The 25812-nt window shown below is 34.9% G+C and overlaps 1 protein-coding gene across 2 annotated transcripts; it reads right to left on the bottom strand.

Moving 5' to 3' along the window:
- Nucleotides 1-313: 313 nt before the first annotated feature.
- On the bottom strand, nt 314-25635 carry LOC149074954 (uncharacterized). Of its 2 annotated transcripts, XM_089245913.1 has the most exons (10): nt 25388-25635; nt 20713-20786; nt 19609-19759; nt 18761-18939; nt 11414-11579; nt 5303-5415; nt 4143-4329; nt 3650-3786; nt 3379-3539; nt 314-1820 (listed from the first exon to the last, which is right to left on the bottom strand). In XM_089245913.1, exons 4-10 carry the CDS (start codon nt 18907-18909, stop codon nt 436-438), a joined length of 2298 nt encoding a protein of 765 aa, XP_089102039.1. In that variant the 5' UTR covers nt 18910-18939; nt 19609-19759; nt 20713-20786; nt 25388-25635; the 3' UTR covers nt 314-435. The 2 variants fall into 2 exon arrangements, with proteins under 2 accessions (XP_089102039.1, XP_089102040.1); XM_089245914.1 differs by lacking the exons at nt 20713-20786; nt 25388-25635 and having other exon boundaries at nt 19675-19758.
- Nucleotides 25636-25812: the final 177 nt, after the last annotated feature.

Genomic DNA, 25812 nt, shown 5'->3' with positions numbered 1-25812 from the left:
AATTAAATACACATAAAAAATTATATATTTACGACTACGCCAATTAATTTCATTTACCTTGAGTCTGAGTCTTGGACACAGCCAAAGCATGTTGCCCATTTAAGTCGCACAGAGTAAAACCGATTATAGAAATAAAATCAAATTTTTCAAAAAGAAAACAAGAGTAAAGTTTTTTTTTAAAAAAGTCTCCCCGTAGTTTTTTGTCAACAAAGTAACTCTTAGATGTGTATCAATTCATATTGATACATATATATATATTTATATATAAATAAGTAGGGTGTGCAACAATATTTACAGACAATATTAAAACAATAGTACAAACAAATAACATGCATAATAAAAAGGCAGTGTGTCTTAAAAAACAATTGTATATAACCTTTCTCCATGTTTACCACAGTCGAAATTGTATTTCAAATGTAAATAGAGAAATTATTATCAAGATACTTTTTTGTGTTTTCTAGGAGGAATGTCTATTGTCAGCGAACAGTTACCACCATAATGCAGCCTGATGCGTTTGAACCTTGGCTGACCTACCCTATTCAAAAATTCATTGAAAGTTTCAGTTTCAAAACTCATATTTGCTATATTAGGAGGGCCATCTTTGAAAGATTCGGCTATATTGTTTTTATGTTTGTTCCTTTTGTGCGATGCTGCTCTATGATGGTGGTGGTGGTGATGGCGGTGACGATGGTGTTTGCGTTTGTGCTTGGATTTCTTCTTCTTACTTTTACTAGGATGATAACTAAATTTTTTACAGTTCCTAATAACAGTCTTCTGCAAAAAAGAATCTTTTGCCTCACTAATAATGCAACGTTTGTCTTCAGTAGAATAAAAAGTCCCAAATTCATTTCTTTTCACTCGAACTAAAAGTTTCAAGCAGTTTTCACTAGGGGATTGTAAACTTCTGTCCTCTTTAACAAGTGAGGGAACTTCACAGCTAAGATTATTTGATTTATCCTCCAATGGTTCCACTTGCTCAATGGACGGATGACTAACATTGTTTTCTACCAACACAGAAACTGATTCGGGAACTTCATTTTCAGTGAATGTGAGTAAATCAACAGAAGTCACAGAACAATTTTCTTGTTGCGATAGGGCAATGTTTTTGTCAACTGTCCTTAAGCTCTCTTCATTTTCTGAGCACGTAATATCAGGTGCACTGTTATCGAAAGCTTCATCAGAAGTCAAATTGGGCGGAGGAGAATAAATACTCTCCTCACAGAGATCAATAGCTCGTTTAATAGATATTTCTAGATCACTACTATGTGCACCAGGTGTCAGAGGACTACATATCAGGTCTAGTGTAGTTACATCTATCACAGATGATGACTTGAAACTCTCATACTTGGAAGAACTAAACTCATTTATTTTCTCACAATTTGAAAGTACAGTTTGCGAGTCGTAAGTCACTGGTATCAAACCGTTCTCTTCTGTTTCTAAAGAAGTTTTTTGTTCCCCTTTATCTACAAGAACTGAAAGACTATTATCACAGTGTGAATGCTCAATGTTAACATCATCTGCTTTCAGCTGTTCTTCATTACTTGGCTGATCGCATACACAGCTACCAGCGCTTTCCCTTGAGTCTTCCATATCTTCCAGCAATTGATTTGATAGTTTTTGCACAGCAGACTGCACATCGTCATCTACTGCAGCTTTCACAGATGACAGAGATTCGGGTGCTTGCAGCAATTCACCATGGACATCTTTGTTGTTATCACTGTCCTTCTGAGAAACTTTTGTTCGGCGATTTTTTACATTTTTATCTTGGGTATCCAAAAGCAAATCTGGTGTGCTTCCTTCAACCACTGGTTTTTCACCGTCTGAATGGAGGAAAATAGAGGGGGGCGGGGAAGAACATTCTTAATTTCATTTTAATACTTTGAAAATATTATACAAAATGAATAGTTTAGCTTAAAAATTTTTGCCTGGCAATAAACTTCCTATGGAGATATGCCATATAACATACTTATAAAATTTATAACAGAAGCAACCTCTGTATGAAAAAATTTGAAATTACAGTTGAACCTGCATATAACAAAGTCCGGAAAAACTACAAAATGGTTCATAATATTCATTATATGCAAACCTCATTATATCTGCATCGGTTTAAAAACTTATGCATTTGAGCAAAATGAAACATAATTTAAATGCATGATACACATTTTTCAATAACCTGAGCATTTTTAGAATAGATTAAATTAATTAAAAGATTTTAAATTAAAATTTTACTTAATTTAGTAAATACATGAAAATATTTGTTTTTTTTTCCCATCTTCATGATATGATTGCAGACGTTAAACTTTTTGCATCAAAATCATTTTTGCCTAATAAACGTGGAAAAACATAATTTTTTCTTTTACCAAGAGCCCAGTTACTGAACCTTTTTTTGTTCCTCATTTTTTAACCATTTAAAAAGTGCTCCTGTGAATCTGTTCTTGTGGATTTTCCCTTCACTATCTGAAAACTTATTCTTCAATTCCTCTTTGCCTTTTCAAATCAAGGATAGCAAATTTCAAAAAATTATATAGCTTCAATTTTTGAAGCAACGGACAGCATTTTTGAGCTTGAAATTCCCAAAAATTAACTCTGTCACGATAAAATCACAATCAACATCCCAAATGTGCAACTAAAGATTAGAAAAACCAAATAAGATGCAACACTGAAAAAAATATAAACAAAAGTGAAGCAGAATGGGATTTCACAGCACTCAAAAACGTCCTACTAGAATGTCTTTCATGGAAATAATTATTTTGTACATCATTATTTAAATACCTACACATTGAAGAAAATTAGATTTACTGACAAGAAGGTTTAGATATGATTAGAAAGAAATTTGTCAAAATTTATGTTTGAAAACAGGTTGAAAAGTCATTGTATGAGTACTTTGCTGAAATCTGTGTTCATTATAAGCAATCAAAATAACATAGATAAGCAACAAAAATTTGCAGGACATTGGAAAAATTTGTAAGAATTCATAATATCAGTTTTCCTTATAAGTGAACTTGACTGTATTTAAATACAAGGCAAAAATTAAAATTCCAAATTTCCACAAAATTGCATTTTCTTTTAAAGATAATTAAGGTGCCCTGTAGAGGAACCACTTATGGGCTATTCAAATTGAATCATACTATATGATGTTTTTGACCACCAATTACTTGAATTTACCACCCTCTCTCAACTTGCCACCTTAGAATAAAGTCCACTTAGCCGCCCCCCTTCCCCGTAAATACAACTCTGAAGTCCTGGGGCAAAGTGACGTATCATTAGAAAACTATATGTGCCTATTGTGTTAGATATCAATAAATCTTGATACCTAAGCTTTATAGTAAAAAAATAAGTTTCCAATTGTAAATTTTGAAGGAGAAAAATGATAATTACTGCACATCATCCCATCACCATTGAGGTAACTGTTCAAATTCTTAGCTTGCTCTTTGAACCGGTTCAGTCTGTGATCTGTTTCTCGCAGTCTATAAGCTAGTTTGCGTGCTTGGTAGATATCATCTTGAGGTTTGCGATCTCTGAAGGCACCAGTCCCTCTCCTAAAATATTTTATAGATATGAAAAAAAGGAAAATGGAAAAATCAATTCACTGATATGTATAAAAAAACTAGCTAAAAATGAAATATGAAGGATGTAAAATAAATCGAACCTTTCACATGTTTCACATTCACAATAACAATTGTTATCACCAAAAAAATCTTCCCCATAAAAGCATGTAATCTCTTCACCAGCATTGATATCACGAAGTACCTTAACACATGCACTATCTCTTCCAGTAGCTACAAACTGCAAAAGATCAAAAAAAAAATCAATCCATCAACGCAATGTTCACTTCATCACACCACAGTCATTTTATGCTTTCTGATGAGATGATCACACCAAGACTTCAGAAAGTCTATTCCTGATGGATAGGTAAAGACAGCTTTACTTCATAGGGTATTCAAGACCAGACCTACAGAGCTGAAGATCATGATTGAGATAATTGAAGATAATGTAAACCAAGCAATTATTGAATCTTTACTTTTCAAACATAGCTCATACAAGGTATTCTATAGGGGGGGGGGGAGGAGGAGGAATTAATTAGAAAGGCGAGTAATAGTTACCCCTTCACCTTTTTAATAACAATATTTCCATATTTTTACCTTACAATTTGCTCTACAGTCATGGTTGATAAAAGCAGCGGGCCCAAGCCAAAGTTGGGCACAATTCTTCCTACAAGAGTACATTACACTGAAATCATTTTTGCCTGGTGATAAGAGTTGTGATTCTTCTTCCTCTGACAGCTCAGCTATACAGCCAACTAAAAATGGTATCTTGTCATTTTTGAACCTGGAAAATAAAAAAAGTTTTTAGGTTGAAAAAAAACAAACTATCCATATATTGCATTTTTTTTTAATTAAAAAAAAAGACGATGCATACTGTGAAATTATTTCTTGTTATTCTAATTTTATTTTCATGGAATTTTCACCTGTTTTTTAAGAGGTATATATGTTGTGGTAAAAAATCCAGAAGACCAATAAAAACTAGAATTTACCAGAGCAAACTGGTAAAAGCTAAAAAAATACTCATAAATGTTCCTGTTTTGAACTTTTACTTACTTAAGGGATCAGTGAAAGTCTGTTTTCTTCTATCATAACTACTCTGAATGGTAGTGCCCACATGCTCCAAAATTTTCATTAATAGTAATCAATATAGTGGAACCCATATGAAACTGAATGTCAAGATACCATAACATAACCAGATTCATCCCGCCTCACATCTTTTGCAAGATATCGAAGTGTTTCCCTAAAGATGGGCGAATCTGAGTTTCTTTATTTTGAAACTTGAATTATTTCAACAATTCCTTAAAACAAGCAACAATGGCAAAAAGCTGTAACATCATCAAGGTGAATATACCATAAATCAAAAATAGCATAATGAATTGATAAACTGAATCACGGGTGTCTATTCAGTGCCTGCAAAAATAAAACCATCCCATTAGAAGTGTAGGATAACAATTTGAAATTTGTATCACGATTTGGGTCGTCATTGGTATTAATGGACAGTCACTTTCAGTAGCTTCATTGATGTTCTTGCTCTTTTAGTCCCGTATGAAACATTAGTTGTCAATGTCGCCTTTTGAACAAAATCCGTAATTGAATGTGTGAGAACAAAATGTGTAATTGATATGAAAGCAATGTATCATTACATACAAAGGTTCTCCAGTGGCTCATATAGATGCCCATTTCTATCTCTTCCCACCTGACATTATGTGACTGTGTCAATACCCAAGAAAATCTGCATGGCAAACTAATTGACTTACCATTTTTTGGTTGCACACATCTTTGCTCCCATGCATCCCTCCATGGAGTACCTTGAACACTGTGAGATTTTGAAGCCAGAATCCTTGTCAAATATTCTTAAATAACGCATAATCTAAAAAAGAACCATAAAATAAAAGTTATTTCAATATCAGATATTTCTGTCTCAGATCTTATGAAATTTAAAAAAAATTAAATCAATCCCATAATTTCTTGCCAAATAGCAGACTATCATCCGAGTATGTAAAAATTTTGCTGGGGGAAGGAAATCGTGATATATATTTGATAGATGATTATTCTGTGAAACATAAATTTCTAGCAGCTTTCTGTAGTGTCAAAAATGAAATCATAACATAGGCAGAGATAGACTTGGAAGTCTGGGGGGAAGGGCACGATGATGTCAATTCATATATACATATATAAATTAGATCAGTCAACTTCACCTTTGACGCTGGGGGGTGGGGGGCACTCCCTGTATCTCTGCCCATTAATCATACACAATAAAAATGGTTGTTGGTAAAAAAAATTTCGCAACAAATTTTAATTCTCCTACAAAGTTTGGTAAGTAGTTTGTTATTTAAAAAATTGTGGATTATTTTAAAAACATTTATTCCCATCCCAACCTCTGGGAAAAAAGATATCTATATAATCTATACAAACAACAGATGATTTTTTAACCTATAATCTGTGGATAATATAGCTAATTCCGGTAATTAAGTTACATTTCGGCTCATGAAGATAATTAATTCTGGAATCACATTTCTTAGAAGCCAAAGCCGATTTCCCATAAGTATTTTTTATTTATTTATTTATTTTTATCATTTTTTTTTTTTGTACAGTATAAAATACAAATAACCAGGAAATACAACCAAGGAGATCAAAGATCTCAAACTGATTATTACAAAAAAGTTGCAATAAGTTGCAGTAAGTTTACAAAGTAAGATAAGACTTCTTGTGAATTAAAATTGAATGAAATCAAAACTATATATATATATAACACTTGTTACAAGTAAATCAAATGGTGATGAGGAAAAAAATTAAATTGATTAATAAACACATACAAAAAAAATAAACAAAACAAAAAAAGGAAAAAAAAATAGCAAACAGAAAAGATAAAGAAAGATTAAAGTGCAACCATAGAGGAAGGGCGGGGGGTGCACTCAGATAAGTAAAGCAATTCAGGCATAATAAATGGTTGTGGGGGGAGAATAAAAGATGTCATATATATTTATAGGCATGTGAGCAAGGTTGAAAGAAATCTTTTTATCTATTTTCTTTTCTTTTTTTTCCCATATAATGAAAATGTATAAATTACAGATTGGAAGGGGCAAAAAAATATATCAACCAAGTCATACAGAGATGCAGGTTATGAGGTTAAAATTAAAAATATTATTTAATATCTGGTGATTTGAAATAGGTGAGTTTTGAGGTTTTTTTCTTGAAGGATGTCTCAAATTTGTTTTGGCAAAGTATTGTAAAATTCCAGAATATGATAAATGAAATGTTTTTAAGTATTGTTTTATGGACTGCCGGTAATGAGTAATTGAAATTACATCGGTCAGAAGTACGTGAATAGTTTAAAGTTAGTGTGAGTACTGATTTTTCTTAATAATTGAAACAGATTTAATAATCTATTAAATAAAATTTATAACCAATTATTAATTATATTTATATAAAAATATCAATAATCTTAATAATAATTAAATAATAGATAGTAAAGACATCGAAGTGGTAGTATTTGTAAGCGACTGAAAATTTCTTTTGAAGGAGTGTTATAATCATTTATTATAAGTCTGACAATTTTTTTCTAAAAAGAAATTAGAGGACAGAGGAGCAATGTTAGTACTGTCGTCACTTCCTCACACTGTGCGGTCATCGTACTGGACTCTTGTCCTGAGGATCCAGGTTCGAACCCCATTGATGGCACAGTGGTGATCGGCTGAAGTTGTTTTTCTGTGGTTTTCCAGCTTCGAGGTGCGAATGCGAGTTGGTCTTCCATTTGAAAAAGTCTCTCTGCAAAGAGCAGGCAGACCAACACCACAATACTGACATAACATGAAAATTCAAGCATTTCCATCTTTAGTTCAGCAAATGGAAGACAGTAATTTTTTGCGATTTGTAAAAAAAATTCATTGAAAATAGTTTACTTATTGATTCCAGCCACAACAACTATAACCGGCATCTTCAACCCATTACTCGTGAGCACCACAATGCTCCCCCCTGAAGTATCTAGAGTTCTCAATGCTCATGTCTGATTTCGTGCTCGCAAGCACTTGATCAGCGTTCCAATTAAATGCCATTGAGAAATTATATTCAAGGATGGAAATCATTGTTTCATGCCTCCATATGTTAAACTTGTTGCAAGGGTGCTCTTCTTTTGATGATGGGTACAGGCAGCGCTAGCAACTGGAAAAAGGTTGATGACTTCTGAACTGTAAACTAATGTTTCTTTGACGCTTGACTGAATTTTTTGATGTTTTCCCTAAATCATGTGTTCAGTATCAAATCTAAGCACAACATACTTATAACATGAGGTATCAATGTAAACCAACCATGAAACCAACCATGAAATAAATAAATAAAATATATATATATATATATAATTTATTTTCTTTCTTTTATAATTTATATATAATTTATTATTTATTTTCTGTGGTTCCCAACTTCAAGGCGCAAATGCGAGCTGATCTCCCCGTTAAAAAGTCTCGCCACAGAGAGCAACAGTCCTACAACGATAAATCATTCAATCATAACACTTCACTCATAGTTAGAAAAACTAGTGGCAGATGGCAGCACTACACATAACAAGCATTACAGAGAAACAACAAAATTTCACGTCAGGTTTCACTACACGTACACACACATTCCCGCATGTACCGATTCTTTGGGGGTTCCGCGAGGGGGGGGGTGTGGGCGGGGTGCATGTGTGGTGTAGTAGTAGTAGGTAGGGCCTCCAAAAAATGGCTCGGGGATCCATGATGTTCTTAAGTCAGCCACCTCGTTGGGCAATTTACCTGTTGTGGCGTTGTATTTGTATTTGTATAAAAAAAATATAGTTTCTTTTTCTTCTCAACTGAAATGGAAAGCACAAGTACGATCACATCACTAATCCAAAAAGAAACTTTACAACAAAAAATTTGTATGACACTAAAACACTGAGCTTTGTTTGAAAATATTCTAAGTGAGAATGAAATTTTAAATTTTGATAATTATATACACCAAGATATCTTAGAGTAGAAATTTGATCAAGAGGTTAGCATGTACATGAGTTGATGCAGGAACAGAGTTAATTATGGGAAGTTAGATTAAAACCAGTTAGCTGAGCATTTGTTAATGAAAAGTTAATGAATTTAGTTTTAAGAAATATTTATCTCAAGGTTGTTATCAAGAAACCAGTTTTGAAGAATTAAAAAGTCACTATTAATACTGTTAATGAGCGTTTGGTAATTTTCTCTGGAATATTATAACACAATCATCAGCAAATATTTTACCACAAATTTTTAAACTGCATAATCTATTAATAAAGATTATAAAAAAAATCCATAGATTATGAAATCTATGGGAAATTGTTCTAGGGACGACCCAAATTCGAAGATAAGTTTTATAAAACACTAAGAAGCACTGTAAAAAAACAAACACTGACCCAAGGTTGAAAGGGGTTGCTCTCCATTATTAGCTTCACAACCGAATGAAGAATATAAAGATACTGAAGATCTTTACTATGTGCATTACCCAATAAGGGGTTCGTAGATGTGCACATATGGGCTGTGGTCAGCTCTTATTCATGTCTCTCATATATGCAGATGGAAAAGAGAGATAATCTCTCATCTTTTTAGACTGTTTTAAGCTTGGTGCCATGAAAACATTCAAGGCTATGCTTTTTTTATAATGCAATTTCTCTTAGCTTACCTTTCATTTTACATGGAATACACTGGACCTCAAAATTCACTGATTTCATATTCACGGTTTTTGTATGCTTCAAGGCTATGCTTTTTTTATAATGCAATTTCTCTTAGCTTACCTTTCATTTTACATGGAATACACTGGACCTCAAAATTCACTGATTTCATATTCACGGTTTTTGTATGCTTGGTCTCTTTCCCTTTTTTTTTTGGAAAACACTACTGAGGTAATAATTCTCGTATCAGAACAAAATATAAGTTGTAAGTGTTAAATAAACACTTAAAATATCCCTCCCAAAGGTTTTTCTGGTGCTTCTGAAAATACTTATATAAACTGCTGTTCAAATGTTTCTCAAAATAAAAAACTAGCAAAGGTTAGCTTCATTGCTGTGGTTTCCTGTTATTATGGCATCAATGAGTATACAGTCAAATATATATCAAGAAATAAGAATGTAAAATTTGATCCGCCATTGTTCTAGATACACCCAGGGCCATTTTAAGAGCATCATTGGCCCTCGGGCCAGGGGATTTTTCTGAGGCCCTACCTGGCAAATTCTTGAAAATTTCAACCAGATTTCATTTTTGTGAGACCCTTCTCTTGAGGCCCCAGGCCATGTCTGGGTGGACCCATGCATTAGAGCGGCACTGGATACACCTGCTACTATGCTACTATATAGCTCTGAATTCTCATGTCTGATGCGTTCATGTAGAAAATTCTATTTTTCTGTGGGTGCAATAAAAAAATATGCTAGTTATGCATTACATAACTTGCACACTATAGCCATCATTATTGAATCTGCAAATCCTGAGAATTAGAAGACAATTTCATTATGAGCAACATAGCAAAAGGCTTCTTAAATCAGCAATGGATTGTTTCCATGAAATAGACCCATCTGAGGTATGTTTTTACATGTAAAAAAATTGGTAAAGGAAACCTTATTACTATACTCTAACAAATTAACTGGAATTTGGAAGAAACGACTCACAGACATTATGTTTTTCTTTCTAGAAAGCATAACCTTGAATCACTGGACCCCCACACTTCTATTTCTTCCCCACAAAGCAGGTACAATAAAATTGGGATCTCTAAAAACCAAAGTTTAGGATTTGTGTTATTCACTGATTTTCTTTGCAGTCAGCCTTAGAATGTAACCCTCGCGAATACGGAGGGACGACTGTAGCTCAATATTTTTCTGAATACAATGAAATCTTGATATAGTGATACTGTGCAGACTAAGAAAAGAATTTTTGTAGAGGGATTATCATTATATAGAGAAGCAGCAGTTTAACATTAGGGTATAGGAATTTCCAAACAAGACTTGAAAAGATATCGTTGTAGAGGTATTAATTTTTATATTGAGTATCATTGTAGCAAGGTTTCACTGTATATGAAATATAATACCTCCAGAGATATATATACAGGGAGCGTAGCAAAATATTTCAACAATTTGTATTTAAATAAGCCAGAAAGCTCTTAAGAACATCTACAGTTAATATGCTTAATCAATGTCTGAATTCATTGTCTCAATCAATGTCTGAATTCATTGTCTCAATCAATGTCTGAATTCATTGTCTCAATCAATGTCTGAATTCATTGTCTCAATCAATGTCTGAATTCATTGTCTCAATCAATGTCTGAATTCATTGTCTCAATCAATGTCTGAATTCATTGTCTCAATCAATGTCTGAATTCATTGTCTCAATCAATGTCTGAATTCATTGTCTCAATCAATGTCTGAATTCATTATCTCAATCAATGTCTGAATTCATTGTCTCAATCAATGTCTGAATTCATTGTCTCAATCAATGTCTGAATAAGCTCTTCATGAAGTAATCAATGTGTGGCCAAAATATACAGGGTGCATAGTTAACAGGGCTTATGACAGTATACCGGTGAACCACTGATCCAGAGGTATATTTCGAATTAAAAAAGTTTCCAAATAACATGTAGTACTATACGTCGATGTTTCAAGTGGTTGTATAGTTATTAAAACAAAAAAATTAATTGATGGCAACAAAAAAATTCCATATTTCTAAGTGATATTCACTGAGATATTCAAATTCGAAAAACCGAGGAAAAATTTGTAAGCCAAGGTATTTATTAGCCAAAGTATCACTGTATTGCTGAAATCAAATTATCTTCATTTCACATATACATTAATTTAATTTACATAAATCACAAAGAATTAAACTAATAGTTTCTGTACTCACATGCTCTTTCAAAGGGTTTTGCAGATGCAGTGACTTTGATCGCATATATCTTGGGAACCAATCCCATGAAGTTAGCTGGCGATATGCCTTTTTATAATCCTGATGATCTATGAACTCAACTACTGTGTTCAAGAGAGATTTTGTGTCCACATTGAAAGGCTGGAAGCTGTATGATAAATGAAAAAGAAAACCTAGTTTATTTCCTATGCCACTTATAATGCAGCAGAATTTTACACACAAGTATGCAAGAAAATGTCATATATATACAAGGCCCCAATAGTCGAAATGCCCAACGAGGTGGGAGGGGGTTCAGTTTATACATGAGTATGTATGGTATATTATATTTAGTATTTCAGGTACTTCTAAATGACAAATTTGATCAGATTATTATTATTAATATTTTTGTCTTCTTTAACTTGCCTGTTTAAACTGTTGTTTCACCTCCATATGGAAGACTGATTTGGACAACATCCCTTTTAAAACTTTTCTGCCTCATGCCAGCATTATACTCTTGTTTTTTCATAAAGTCCATCTTGGTTCAACATTACAACAGCAATTTATTTTCTCTTGTGACCCCAGAAGTTCTCCTGTTTCGTAATTTCTTCTGATTCAATATGACCTCTAACCCATTCAGTGAGCTTTCTAAGCTATTAAACGCTATTCCAAGTCAATGGATTGTTTTAACTACTCTGCTGCATTATTTTTTCCCCATCTCATCACAATACCTCATTATCTAATAACTCTAAATTTGTCAATAAATCTACAATTATTTCTATGCATGTATGTCTTCTCCTTATCATCTACATATATTCTTAGTTTTATCATATTTCTCTTCTTTTTATTATTTTCTGGAAATTTTTAGCATAAATTTATTCTGAGAGATTCACATTTAACATTGTTCCTTCAGTATTTGCAGCTCTTTTATGTGTTTCCTGACAGCCTTTTTTGTAGCTTCATTTTTCCAGCTCATTTCAACCTTGCTTTACTTTCTATTTCAGAGACCAAAACATTTATTTACTCTTTCAGTTTTTGTAACAGGCAAGCTGTTAACAAGGATGTACAGTAATACTTTATTCACGAGACACGTGAGATTTAAGTTGTATCGAGAGACGAAGACATTCTAGAGAGTTCGATTTTAACCTTCATCACGAAGGGTTGTGTGTTTCGCATGTTAATGCAAAATAAAGGAATGTTTCATGTTCGTCGCTTCGTATACACCTCACCAATCGTCACATTGGCGCCCAACGTTTAAAATAGACGCGTGAGTGTTTTTAGCTAAGCGGACATCCTAATTAGGTACCAAGTGAGTGAAAATGGCATACTTGGCGAAATATCGAAAAGACGAACTCCGTCGCCTTGCCGAAGAGATGGGCGAATCTACCGAACCCGAGATGAAAGTGATAGAGCTGAAGAAGCTGATTACGTCCAGTAAAGAATACGATGAGGTCTTCGCAAAAGGAGTGCTACAGACCCTCGTAGAAGAGAGAATTCGACAAGAAGAAGCAGAAGAAAGAATTCGACGAGAAGAAACAGAGGAGAGGATTCGACGGGAAGATGCCGAAGAGAGGAACCGGCGAGCAGAAATGCAGTTCGAACTCGAGAGACTGAGGATAGAAGTGGAGAAGTGCCAAGCTTCCGTTCGACCGGCTGTGACAAATCGGGACTTTCAAGTGTCGGTTCCGCGTTTTGAATCATCAGATGACATTCCATTGTTCCTGGTCCTGTTCAAACGACACATGGGATTACACCAGATTCCGGAAGAATTGTGGATTACGTATCTCATCAATAGCTTACCGAAGGAGGTGGCTAGGATCTGTGCCAGGGAGCCTGACGAGAAGTTCAAGGACTATCGGTATCTCAAGGAACTGCTGTTAAAGCGATTTAAGCTACATGCGGACAGATTTCGACAGCTTTTTGTAGAGCATCGGAAAAACTCGGAGAGTTCATGGCGTGATTTTTATTTTGAGTTGAAAACGTATCTTGAAGGGTGGTTAACAGAAGTTAAGGTCACAACATTCGAGGACTTGATTAATCTAGTCATAGCTGATCAGATGAAGAAGAAGTGCCCTCCACAAGTGAAAGAACATTTCATCGATGTATGGGCCATGTTGATCTCCCCATCGGAACTAGCGGAGAAACTCGACGCGTATGAAGATGCCAGGAGTACTTTCCCAAAGAAATTCAACCAACAGTACGATGTCGAGGGTCGTCGAAAGCAAACACCGAGGAAATATCCATGGACCTCATCAAAACCAGTGATTCGTGCAGATGAACAGACACTTCCCATGATCAGCCTGGATGAACAGCGACCTCTAAGCTGCTATGGATGTGGATATCCGGGGGTAATTAGAGCGCAGTGTCCGACCTGTAATCCCGAAATGACAGCGACAACCGCTCAGTTTGGTCAGTTGGAACTGAATCTATGCTCTTCTGTAACAAAACCCGTAACATTGTTAAAAATTCATGTAAATGGCAAAGTGGGAACTGCCTGTGCCGACATCGGTGCTATGCACTGTATCGCAAGTGATACTCTGCATCGTATTTTGAAAGAGCAAAACGCCAAATTCCATCAGGAAACTATCGAGATGCGTCTTGCAAACGGACAGCAATCAACGGTGAATGTGTGGACCACAACGGTATTGGTCAACATCCAATGGAAGCGACTAAGGACGAAATTTATAGTTCTTCCTGGAATCGTCGGTAACAGAACTCTTTTGGGAATCGACTTTCTAGAGAAAGCTGGTATCGTGTTGGATCTCAAGCGAAGGCAATGGTTCTTCGGGGAAAATACTCGGAAGCGATTCCACTTTGTGAACGAGTCTACGATTAAAACTGTTCAACATGTAGTAGAGCATGTTAACTTGAATTCTTGCCAACTACGACAAGTTGAAGGAGAGCAACGGAAACAAGTGCTGAACAGGTCGTGGAAAAAGAATGAAAATTTTTTCAGTCCAGGGGGAGGAGACACTCCCGAAGACGAAGTTCACCATGGTGATATGGCATCGGAACCTCAGCGGTGCGATCGGTCTAGACGTCTCAGGAACCAAACAGGTCGCGTCCGTGACTATCCACGTCATGTTTCTGGCTATCCACGTCCTGCTGTCCATAGCGAAATCCACCGATCCGCAAGAAGCTTTCATCACCAATCGGTGCAAAGGCAACCACGAGTTACTCCGACAGGCAGGCAAGTACTAGACTTACGTTTCCGCAGGAACGAACGAGTCGAACTTTCCGGTCCCAGGCGACGCAGTCCAGGATCACCAGGATATTATCAGATACTGCATCGTTGTAAAATGCCAAGCCAAACAATAACGTCTAGCAATAGCTTCCATGAGTCAAGGACCCAAACAAGTATAAGCAGTGCTAGAGAAGGGAACGATAAATGCAGGGGGAGCGGCATTAAATATTCGGATCAAACCCCTAACGCGCGTCGATCAGAAAGTCGCAGCCATGCCCAAAGAAGTCGTGAAAACAGGTTGACTCCCATGCAAAGCCTTACAAGAGTTTCTGTGAAGCAGAAAGTGGAACAAAAACGGGATGAACGCAAAGGTTATGTTGACAACGGTTCCAAACCGAGTTCTCGAAGGAAGAACTGGTCGACAAAGTTCACGCCACAACGAGATGGACCGTACCCTGTGCTAGCCCAGAGATCGCCTACGAGGTACATAGTCGCTGATCCGGCCAAATCGGGTGTCTCTGTCAGCGTATATCGTACTTCTGCTCTCACACCATGTGCGAACCGGATGCTGTATCCATAGTGTCATCACGAAAGAAGGGACGACCACTCAAAGTTGGAACTAACAAGAACACTGAACAACTTCCCATAACGCCTATTGCTGGTTCCTTGCCGGGACGTCCGCGAAACCAGAGGGGGAGTATGTAACAGGCAAGCTGTTAACAAGGATGTACAGTAATACTTTATTCACGAGACACGTGAGATTTAAGTTGTATCGAGAGACGAAGACATTCTAGAGAGTTCGATTTTAACCTTCATCACGAAGGGTTGTGTGTTTCGCATGTTAATGCAAAATAAAGGAATGTTTCATGTTCGTCGCTTCGTATACACCTCACCAATCGTCACATTTTTCAATTTTCTTTTTAGATGCTTCCTCTGATGAGTTCAGAGCTAAAAATCATCATTTTGTCACTACTCTATATGTATTTTAATGGTTCTAAGTTGTCCTATTTGGCCAGTTCAGCCATAGTCACCAATGCATATAAAGATGTGGGGGGGGGGTGGCTGTTGTTAAAACTTTTTTGCAGTATATATATCTAGGTCTTAATCCCCAAAACCCTGTTCACTGCTAGTGTAATTTTTTTTTCCTTTCTCGGGACTACTCTGCTATTATCAAAAAGCATCAATGATCTTGGAACTATTGACACTTGACTTTCCAGAGAGGCTATAATTATTGAAAATGAACATAATCACAAATCAATTGGCACAATTTTATCCTTATTTATTTATACAATATAATATCATAGCTGCCAAGTCTCCCGAATTTTAGCTTCATTGCTCGACCTCCCGAAAAGTTCTTAAATCTCCCGAATTTTTACGAAAATCACAAAAATCCCTAATTGTCCCTAAACATTCCCTACTTCATTAAAAAAAAATCCCCACTTATGAAAACAATCCCTAAGAAATTTCTTGTGGGGCATGAAGCCCTTTTTTTTTTCCTTTTGAAATGACGTCACACGTCGTAAATGGGAAAATTCCCTTTTTAATGAAGTTTTACAAACCCTCTGATGGTAACAAAGTTGTTTGTCATCCTACAGGGAAATTTCTTAGCAGCCAATAGTCCTGGATAATAATTGGATAAGATTATAGTGACGCGCATATGGTCAAAATTTCTTTTGTTGAAGTTACGTACGTGCGATATAACAAAGCATGAATACTGATAAGCAAAAACATATTTAATCAATTTTAAAGATACTTATTCTGATGAATTTCCTTTCATCAAACGTTCCAGAAGAGGGCCGACTTTTCCTTTTTGTACAAGTTCTGTTATGGACATAAACATCGGTCATGGAAAGACTGACATAATCACTCATGTGAAATGAAAAAAAAAACCAAGCAAGTGTCACAAAAAGTCAGTGTTCTTCAAAAATTGACGGTGTTTTCCTTCATCTTCCGATGATTTTGGGGTCATTCGCGCAGAATGTTTGTTCACAGCGTTTCTGATTGAACACAATATTTATTTTTACATCACTGAAGTTTTGGCCTCCAATTTCACTTGTTTTTTGCGTAGGAATTTTATTTCCAAGGGTTTAACTTCTATGTGAGTAAAATCCCTATTTTAATTTGACTAGTTTTTAAGTAGGGATTTAATTCCCTACGCTTTAACTTTTATGTTTGGAAAATCCCTATTGTATTTATTAGGTAGTGGTTTTAGCATAAAATACGGGTTCGCGCGAAAATCTCCCGAATTTTCATTTTCAAAAGTTGGCAGCTATGTAATATGCTGAGGCCTATAAAAGAGAAGGGGTTTGATTGTGATAGAGAATATAGTTTTATGTTGCATAAATAAATTCAGAGGTTGTTAGAAAATCAATAATAGTGGAAGGCAAGGCCATAATGAGAGGGGATACTTGAGGGTCTGTACTCCCAAAAATGTGAGAAAGTAACTGAAAAAAAGGGGGGAAACGATGACAAATCTATTATTCTATCATTTTGGTTCCCCCCTCAAAATGCATGTGGTCACCCTCCAAAACAAAATTTTTGGCTACAGGCCTGGTGGAAGGGAGTTTGTTCTAGTCAACTATATAGTATGAGGAAAGAAGTTATATTTAAAACAGTCAGTAAAAGCAAATAGCATTTGATTTTTGGGGATGGTTAAGTCTGCTGAAGAAATGGGATGGCTTAGTAGTACCAGAAGTATAAAAGTTAAGATGATCATAGAGAAGCTTATGTAGCCATAGTTAATCAGGAAATAAGTCATTGAGTAATAAGAGAATCACAGTCAAGAACATGAAGTCAGTTTCAACGTATTCATAAAAAATTTTAATCAGGAAAATATATTTTATTAGCATCAAACTCTATTTTAGAAAAGGGAAAAAGGAAAAAGTAATTTGTTGGCTGACTGGTTGAAGGAGTATGAAAATTCAGAAGGAAATATATTTTACGTGAAACTCATGAAAACTGATTTTGATGTGCTGAGAGGCATTTGCCATGCTGAGCACCAGTCAAAGATGGAATTCAGATTAATTATGGTAAATTACACAATTGTCAGCAAAAAATCTAGTGGTGCAGTTGAGGGTTCTAGGGAGATCGTTAATGTATGTTAAGAACAAAAATTGCGAGAGGAAATCAACCCTCAAGGAGTGATCTTGCTGAGCATTGCTAGGTATGTGACCATTAAATTCCCTTTAAAATGCTTTGCATAAAATAGCAAAATACACCATTGGTAGATATGGCATAGTATGTTATTCCTAACCAGAAGAAATAGGATTGTGCACATAAAATAAAAGTTAGAGAGAACATTGCATGATGATATCAGAACATACAATTTTTATGTAAAATTTTTCATATCGTTGTCAAACATTTAATTTTACATGTTAAAAAACAAAACCCAGTTATCATGCCAATTACAAGATAGTGTAGTTATTTCATCATTAAATAAAAAAGTAGAGAACATCAGTAACAAATACAGTAAGTTGAAGAATTTAAATCATTTAAGATTTTAATATGAATATTTTTTTACTTTATTAATTGTGACTATGTGAAGATTTAACCCTCCGTCGGTTGTATGTGCATCAGAATGATACAAGTAAAATATTTTCCCTCACCATTTCTGCTGTTGAAGATGGAGAGGGTACACCTCGTCAGTACCTTCATTGTTCATCTTTATGCTAATTTTAGCGCAACTTATGCTGTCTTATTGTGCGTGTGGATATAGCTATGAGCATTTTGTATCAGTTTGATACATTCATGTTTCAGAATAAAAGTTTCTGTAAACAAGCAGCCATGTAATGTTTTCTTCACAGATCATAATATTTATTTAGTCATTAAGCATATAATATAATTATAATATTCATTATAATAAAAAAATCTTATAATATTATAACTAATATTTTATAACTGACTTTTTTAAAATAGGCAATAAATTTATATTTTAATTAAAAAAAATTCAAATTTTGAATTGCAACTGAAAGAAATATTAACAAATCATAAAATAATAACAATCTTTGTACAAAATCAACGTATTCAAATCAATGTATTAAAGTATTTGTACAGTTTTATCAAATATTTAAATGTATCATTTTGATACATTGCGACCATTTCATGATATAATATTGTTGCGATCAACAAAGTTAAGCCCAAAATTATTGTATTCATCTAAGTTTCATCACCTGAGGTTCATTTTGTGAGTAGTGAAGCCCAGGTAAGGATCCAGAACCAGACTGGTTGCAAGGTCGTCATTCTCACACAACTCCTTTGCAGACATCCCAGTTGATGGGGTATATCTGGATGAGGCTCTAGATCCTATTTCCACCACCATGTCGTTACCTTTTGCTAAAACTCACCCAACCTGGAAAAAAATTGAATTGGAGATTTTTTTTTGAATTTTTGAAGCACATCTAGGTTGTGATTAACATAGATATACTACATGCAGAATATAAATATATGCATATATAAATATAGCACACATGCAGAAATACCTAAAAAATTAAATTGGCATTTGTTACATCGAGTCAGACTGTAAGAAGTTTTTTCAAAAAGTGTCAGACCATAACTTTTTGGTGCGTAAACAAATGAAGCTAGGGAAGCATGGTTTGGTGCATGTATGCATAAAATCCTAGTGTACATGTTTGAATATTTACCTGCATGCAGAAGCTGCCAGTTGTTGGCAGACCACTTATGAATAAGGAAGTGTAAGTGAGCACCATAGCATTTTCATTCTTGACAAAATGGAAAGAAAAACTTCAACACTAAGGTATTGAATTTTGTGTGAAGCTTGATTTCGAGTGGAAACAATCTACAAGATTCAACAGACCTTCACAGATGAGAAAATGGTCATCACACCAATAAAGGAGTGGTACAACCGTTTCAGATACATGCACCCTGTACATGCTCACATGTTCAAGGATGAAAAATTATGGTTGAATACTTTTTTGAATAAACCTTGTATATAGAAGAAATTCGTTTAATAGTTTCATTATATAGAGGTTCTAATTAACAACTTTTTTTTACCACATACTTTTCTGTTTTGTTTTTTTGCTACTTGGTTTAGTCATCAACATGTTGCAATCTTTATAAGTGTTACCTTTTTAGATATTTCATGCTACACCAATCATGGCTGCATAATATAATAAGCTTATACTGAAATGACATATCAACATACATTTGATCTGAAATGATAGAAAGAAAAAAAATTATTAGAAAAAAAAGCAACTTTCTCAATAAAATATGTTGATAATGTAAGAATCAAACACATAAATTAAAACTTTTCAACCAAGTAAAAGTCAATGCAAGTGATCTGAGAAAGAGTTTAAGATGCTTTTGTACTGGTGGTTATCGGCCCCCAATCGGTGATACAAAAACACAAGCCTTATGAGAGATTGTTTTGTGGATAAAACAGGGCACTGCTTAAATCACAAACATAAATCTCAGGGTGCCATCGAATGTGTTGTAAATTGTGGCAACTTGAAAAAGCTTCCCTACAGTCATCCAAATAACTGACTAGTACCAACATTTTCCTCTGTGCTCTAGATTTTTTATCATTTAAGAAGTCATTTCCATGACCCCAATTTTTTTACATTTAACAAGTTTTCCCATTTAATAGGTCATTAGCACTACTAAACTACATATTCACTTCATCCATATTCCTCTACGAAACTTCTAACAAATTGGTAGGTCTTGGAATGTGCGTGTAGTGAATCTACCGTGACATTTGTTTCTGTGTAATTCTCTGTTATAGTGCTGCCATCTATTTTTTAAACTATGAAGTGTAATGATTGAAGATTTGTACTACTGTAGGCCTGTTGCTCTCTGTGGAGAGACTTTTAAACAGAGAGGTCAGCTGACATTAACACCTCAAAGTTACAAACCACAGAAAATCAATTTCACCCAACCAGTGGGGTTTGAACCCAGGTCCTCGCAATGCGAGTCTGTCACTATGATCACGTGACCACCACAGCTACAATAGGTTGTTACTGTGTGCTTATGATAACATATTAAACTGGATTCTCTGTATCTTGGTTTTCGTTTGTCGCAGAAAACTTCTTGTACTCTTGGAAGACCAATAAACTTCCAACAGAAATTCCTTGAATGACTTTATTTTATCAAATTATGAGAGACTTACTATGGAAATAGATTTTGACTGGCTAAATGCAAACTCCCACGGGTCCCAGCAAACTGAACCAAGACTTGTTTTATCTAAAAAAAATAGACTAATTACACTACTGCCAAGTAATGGCCAAAACATTTTACATATCGTTACCATATTCATGTAAAATGTCATACGTCAAAACATTCATTTTTTTTATGCCACTAAAAGCTTCTTTAAATGTGCTTCATGTTCCATAAAACCTTATATATTTCTGACCAATAAACAGCCGTAAATATGTATTTATGATATTTTTACAGAACAAGGAAAAACATGAAGCTTTTAGTGTCATAAACAAAAATTTAAAATTTTGACGCATCACATTTTGCAGGAACGGTGAAGCTATTCATTAAAATGAAATTGCATGGAATGAAAATTTCAATGACTATATTGATAACAAAATACCTCTAACAAGAGAGAAGTACCACTTATGTAAACAGCTGCGATTTGGCTATAGACCTATATTATGTGATCTCTTCGTTTATACATCTTTATGAAGAACTCACTTCTTTTAAAAAAACTAGCATTTTTCTCAAAATAACAAAATTTATGGTGCATGGGCAAATCTCTGATTGTACGAGGGTTTGTTGGCAAGAAGGCAGTGATGTGGTGATTCCGCATGTTCACTAATAACATTTGATATATATAGCTATGTTACAGTAAATGTAATAAATCTGGTGATTTTATGCATAATAGCGGCAATTATGCATGTAACCAAAAATTTTGGCAAGTTTAATTAACTTTTATAAATTTATTGTATTTTTACCAGAAATTGTACATAACTCCAGCTTGCATAGGTAAACCATGATGGATTGTCTATGAGTTATTTAAATTTACCAAACATTTTTTGCTCAAACTTCAGTGTAGGATGATGGCCGCTGTGGTGGTTGAATGGTCATAGTGACGCCTCGCATCACGTGGACCCAGGTTTGAACCCCAACCGCTGCCACAGTGTTGGTCAGCTGAAGTTGATCTTCTGCAGTTCCAACTTCGAGGCAAGAATACGAGCCGATCTCTCAGTTAAAAAGTTGGCCACAGAGAGCAACAGGCCTACAACGATACAATTATTAATCATTAGTTAGAAAAATTGATGGCAGATGGCAGCACTACAATTAACAAGCATTACACAGAAACAGGGTTGATGTTTGGTTCACAACACGTACATTCCAACATGTACCGATTCGTTAGAAGTTCTACAGAGGAATATGGACAAAGTGCATGCGTGGTTTATTAATAGTAGTAGTCTGCGATGATGGATTCGATCGGTGATGGTGAATATGTTTGCGTTTAAAAATGTTGATAAATGTGGAGAAAGCTAACATTATAAGAATGAGAGTAATTATGTTTTCTATCCTTAAAATACTCACTTCATTTTTAATCTTTAGAGAAAAATATGTGTGGTGTAGAACAAAATAATGAATTTCTCTGCTAATTGTACCAAGTACAGATGACACACTGGATACCAAGTGAAGATAATTGGAAAGAAAAGTCACATTCCTGTGGGCAATCAAACCACCAACCTTTTGCATTTTCCGGACAAGTTCTACCGTTAAAATTTTTAATATCATTAATTTTTAATGGTAGAACACGAGCCTAGAAAGTGAGGTTGATGGTTCAATTCCCCACAGAGGAATGTGACATTTCTTTCCAATTATCTTCACTTGGTATCCAGTCATCTGTATTCATGGGCAGAGATACAGGGGGGGGGGACATTGCGCCCCCCCCCCCCAGCATCAAAGGTGAAGTCAGCAGATCTAATGCATATATGTATAGATGAATTGACATCATCTTGCCCCCCCCCCCAGACTTCCAAGTCTATCTCCGCCTATGTCTGTATTTCGTACAATTAATGGAGAAGTTCATTGTTTCATTCTATATTGCCATTTGTGCTTTGTTACAAGCTGATGCTGAGTTAGGAGGCTGTCTATCGTGCAGTCTCGTTCAGTCCAAAGGAACACTGTGTTCTTAGGAAAGAAAATGTCTGTCCTCTGTAGTTTAATGGTAGAACACGTGCCCGAAAATTGCAAGGTTGGTGGTTCAATTCCATACACGAATCCGACTTTTTCTTTCCAATTATATTCACTTGGTATACAGTCATCTGTACTTCATGTGTGTAATGTACCCATCACATATGGGAAATATTAAAAATTGGTTGAATTTAAGACCCGAATCACACTATAAAAGTTTGATAAAAGACTTTTTACAAAACCTGAAAAAAAACACCAATATAAGCCTATTGGTTATATTTGCTTCACTAAAACTGAAATGCATATTGGTTGCATTTTTGAAGTTTTATAAAAGAACTTTCTGAAACTTTTATAGTGTAGGCTAATCCCAGCCCAAGAGATATTTTTGCATGATTTCTTGCATATTTATCATACTTACCAACTTCATTCAGGAATTATGCATGATTACCGATAAAAGTGATTAATGTAGGAGAATTTATCAACTTTTAGAGACAATTGGTGATTATGGATAATAGCAGACAATTATGGCTAATCATCAGTTCATCACATTTACCTTAATATATATATACTTGTCTACAGAACTAGTGAATGCATTTATTTTGTCCCTATATCATGAACAGTGTTATAGTTCCGGTAATAAACATGAAAAGTGTTGAAAATACAAACAGTGATAAATTCTTTTGAGAGTGCAGTATGTTAAAATTTCTATACTGTCCTTCATATAACTGTTTTAAACAGTTATTTAAAAAATAAATAATGACAATTAAACTTTTACACAACCATTACTCTACAGTCCCAGAACACTTTCCATATGTTGTGTTAGTTAATATACAGTGGAACCTCAATACAATGATACTCTGCAGACCAAGAAAGAATATTGTTGGAGACATGGCCCCCACATCCTGTAGCGGGGCCCCTAGGCTGGGATCTTTTGCGGGCCCCTGGGTCAGACTTTTAACGGGCCCCTTCTGTAGTTAATATGTAGTGTGAAAAAGTAAAAAAAATTATAACCGTCCCGGGCCCCAGGGCTAGAGCCCTGTCAGCCCCCCCCCTATGTGGGGGGCCATGGTTGGAGATGTTATCATTACATCAAGATGGATAGATACATATCATCAGGAGCCACCAAATTTATGCGGTTGTTGGCATCTCTTTGGAATCTGCATCGTTAGCACCATCATAAAATGCATTTATGACTGCTTACTGACAGCAAAAAATTATAATTGATAAATTATTATCAATTATAGTTGATAAATAAAATTCAGTTAGTAGTTTCCCTGTATAAAGTAGTTTACCACACAATACTTCTGTGTATTCCCCATAAAGTAGCTTAACGGCAATTCCATTAACATGTTCATAGTGCAAAATACACATGTTAATACACATCCAAGAAAGAACAAAAACTGGTGAGAAATTTGAAAGTATATTGAAGTTGATTTTTTAGGAGTGAAATGTAAAGAATGTTGTTGTAGTAGTTTCAAAATCCCCTAAAAAAACAGTTATAGAGTGATTTAACATGGTAAAGGATACCATAGTATCAAGGGGAGTTTTACATAAGACTAGCAATTTCAATTACCATTTAAAAAGTATTGTAAAAGAGGAATTTTTTTTTGCCATAGTGGTGGTCAGATGAAGCTTGTTTTCTGTAGTTCCTAACTTTGAGGGTGCGAATGCAAGCTGAGATCTCCCTCTATAAAAAGTCTCCCCACAGACAGCAACAGGCCTACAATGGTACAATTATTGAATCATCGCATTTCACTCATAGTTAGAAGAAATTTATAGCAGCACTACACATAACCAGCCGTTACACAGTAACATTGTTCACGTTAGGTTCACAACACATGCATGCACATTCAAACATGTACCAATTCGTTAGAAATTACCACAGAGGAATTTGGACGAGGTGCTTGTGTGGTTTAGTAAAAATAGAGGGATTTATTTTTGTATTGAGTAACGTAGTAGCAAGATTTCACTGTATTCCAGAATCATAAATCCAGCATAACGATAACTTATCTGACTCTTGATATCATTATGCAGTAGTTTCACTGTATTAAACTCATGAATACTTCATTTTTTGCCTTTATTTAAATTTATCTTAATGTTTTTGCTCGTCAAATTATGTATTTCAAATTTTATTTAACATCAGCTGTTTTTATTCCCTCCAAAGTATGGCATCTGCAAAAGCTCTATTAAAACAAGAGATACACATCGTTGTAAAATCATATCACTCCCGACCATTTCTAACAATTACGAAGCGCAACAATTGCAAACAGTATAGTTTTGAAAGTCATAATTACCATCTCGAGAAAACATTTTAGCTGTAGGTGAGAAACAAAATAAAATATGTACATTCAACACAATATATTTATGAAAACTAACTATTGCAATAGACCATCAAGTTGATTAATAAATAATAAATAGTGCATTTTTAAAATTCAAACAGAGAAAATAAAAGGGATGAGTCCTTTTGCGATGAAGCATTTAAAGGGACCATTTAAAAGGACTCTTATCACAACAATGTGTGCATTTACGCCGATTATTATCGTGAAGGGCTCGCTAAAGCATTGTTGAGTGATAACAATCGGATTCATAAAATCCCCATTCTCTCCCTCGTTTCAGTTTCAAGAGAAATTAAAGGGGGGCATTTTATTTCAATTTCTTCTCCGCCAATATTATTCACAACTCACCCAGTTTTAGGGCAACCCTTTCACTTTGTTGATATTCATTTTCAAGGGTGCGGTTCTCCACATTTTTTCTGAAATGTGACGTTTTTGTGAATAAATTGTCGGGGAAAAATTTTGTCCCGTTTTTTTCCTTCCAAAAAAAATATGTATTGCGTTAATTTAAAAAAATCATAACGTAAAGCCTATTAATTCACCGAGTTCAAAGAACTTGGCTATGCAGCCGCCATTGAACTCCATTTTCGGACTGGAGTTTTGCTCTTCCTTAAAAATTGGAAACTCGTTAATGAGATTTCGACATAAATTCACACTTTCGTCATAAAATATCCGGAAAAAAAAAGATTTGTAAAATTATTTATGTCGTTTTTACAGAAATTTCACATCTCATGTCAATTTTTATTGAAAACAAAAAAAAAAGATATGAGATATTT

Source organism: Pholcus phalangioides, unplaced genomic scaffold (assembly GCF_987345545.1).
Source record: "Pholcus phalangioides strain wild (caught in Gottingen) unplaced genomic scaffold, Ppha-v1.0 ptg000016l_1, whole genome shotgun sequence".
NCBI lineage: Eukaryota > Metazoa > Arthropoda > Arachnida > Araneae > Pholcidae > Pholcus > Pholcus phalangioides.
The sequence above is the reverse complement of the archived record's forward strand: the minus strand, read 5'-3'. Positions and strand labels throughout refer to the sequence as shown.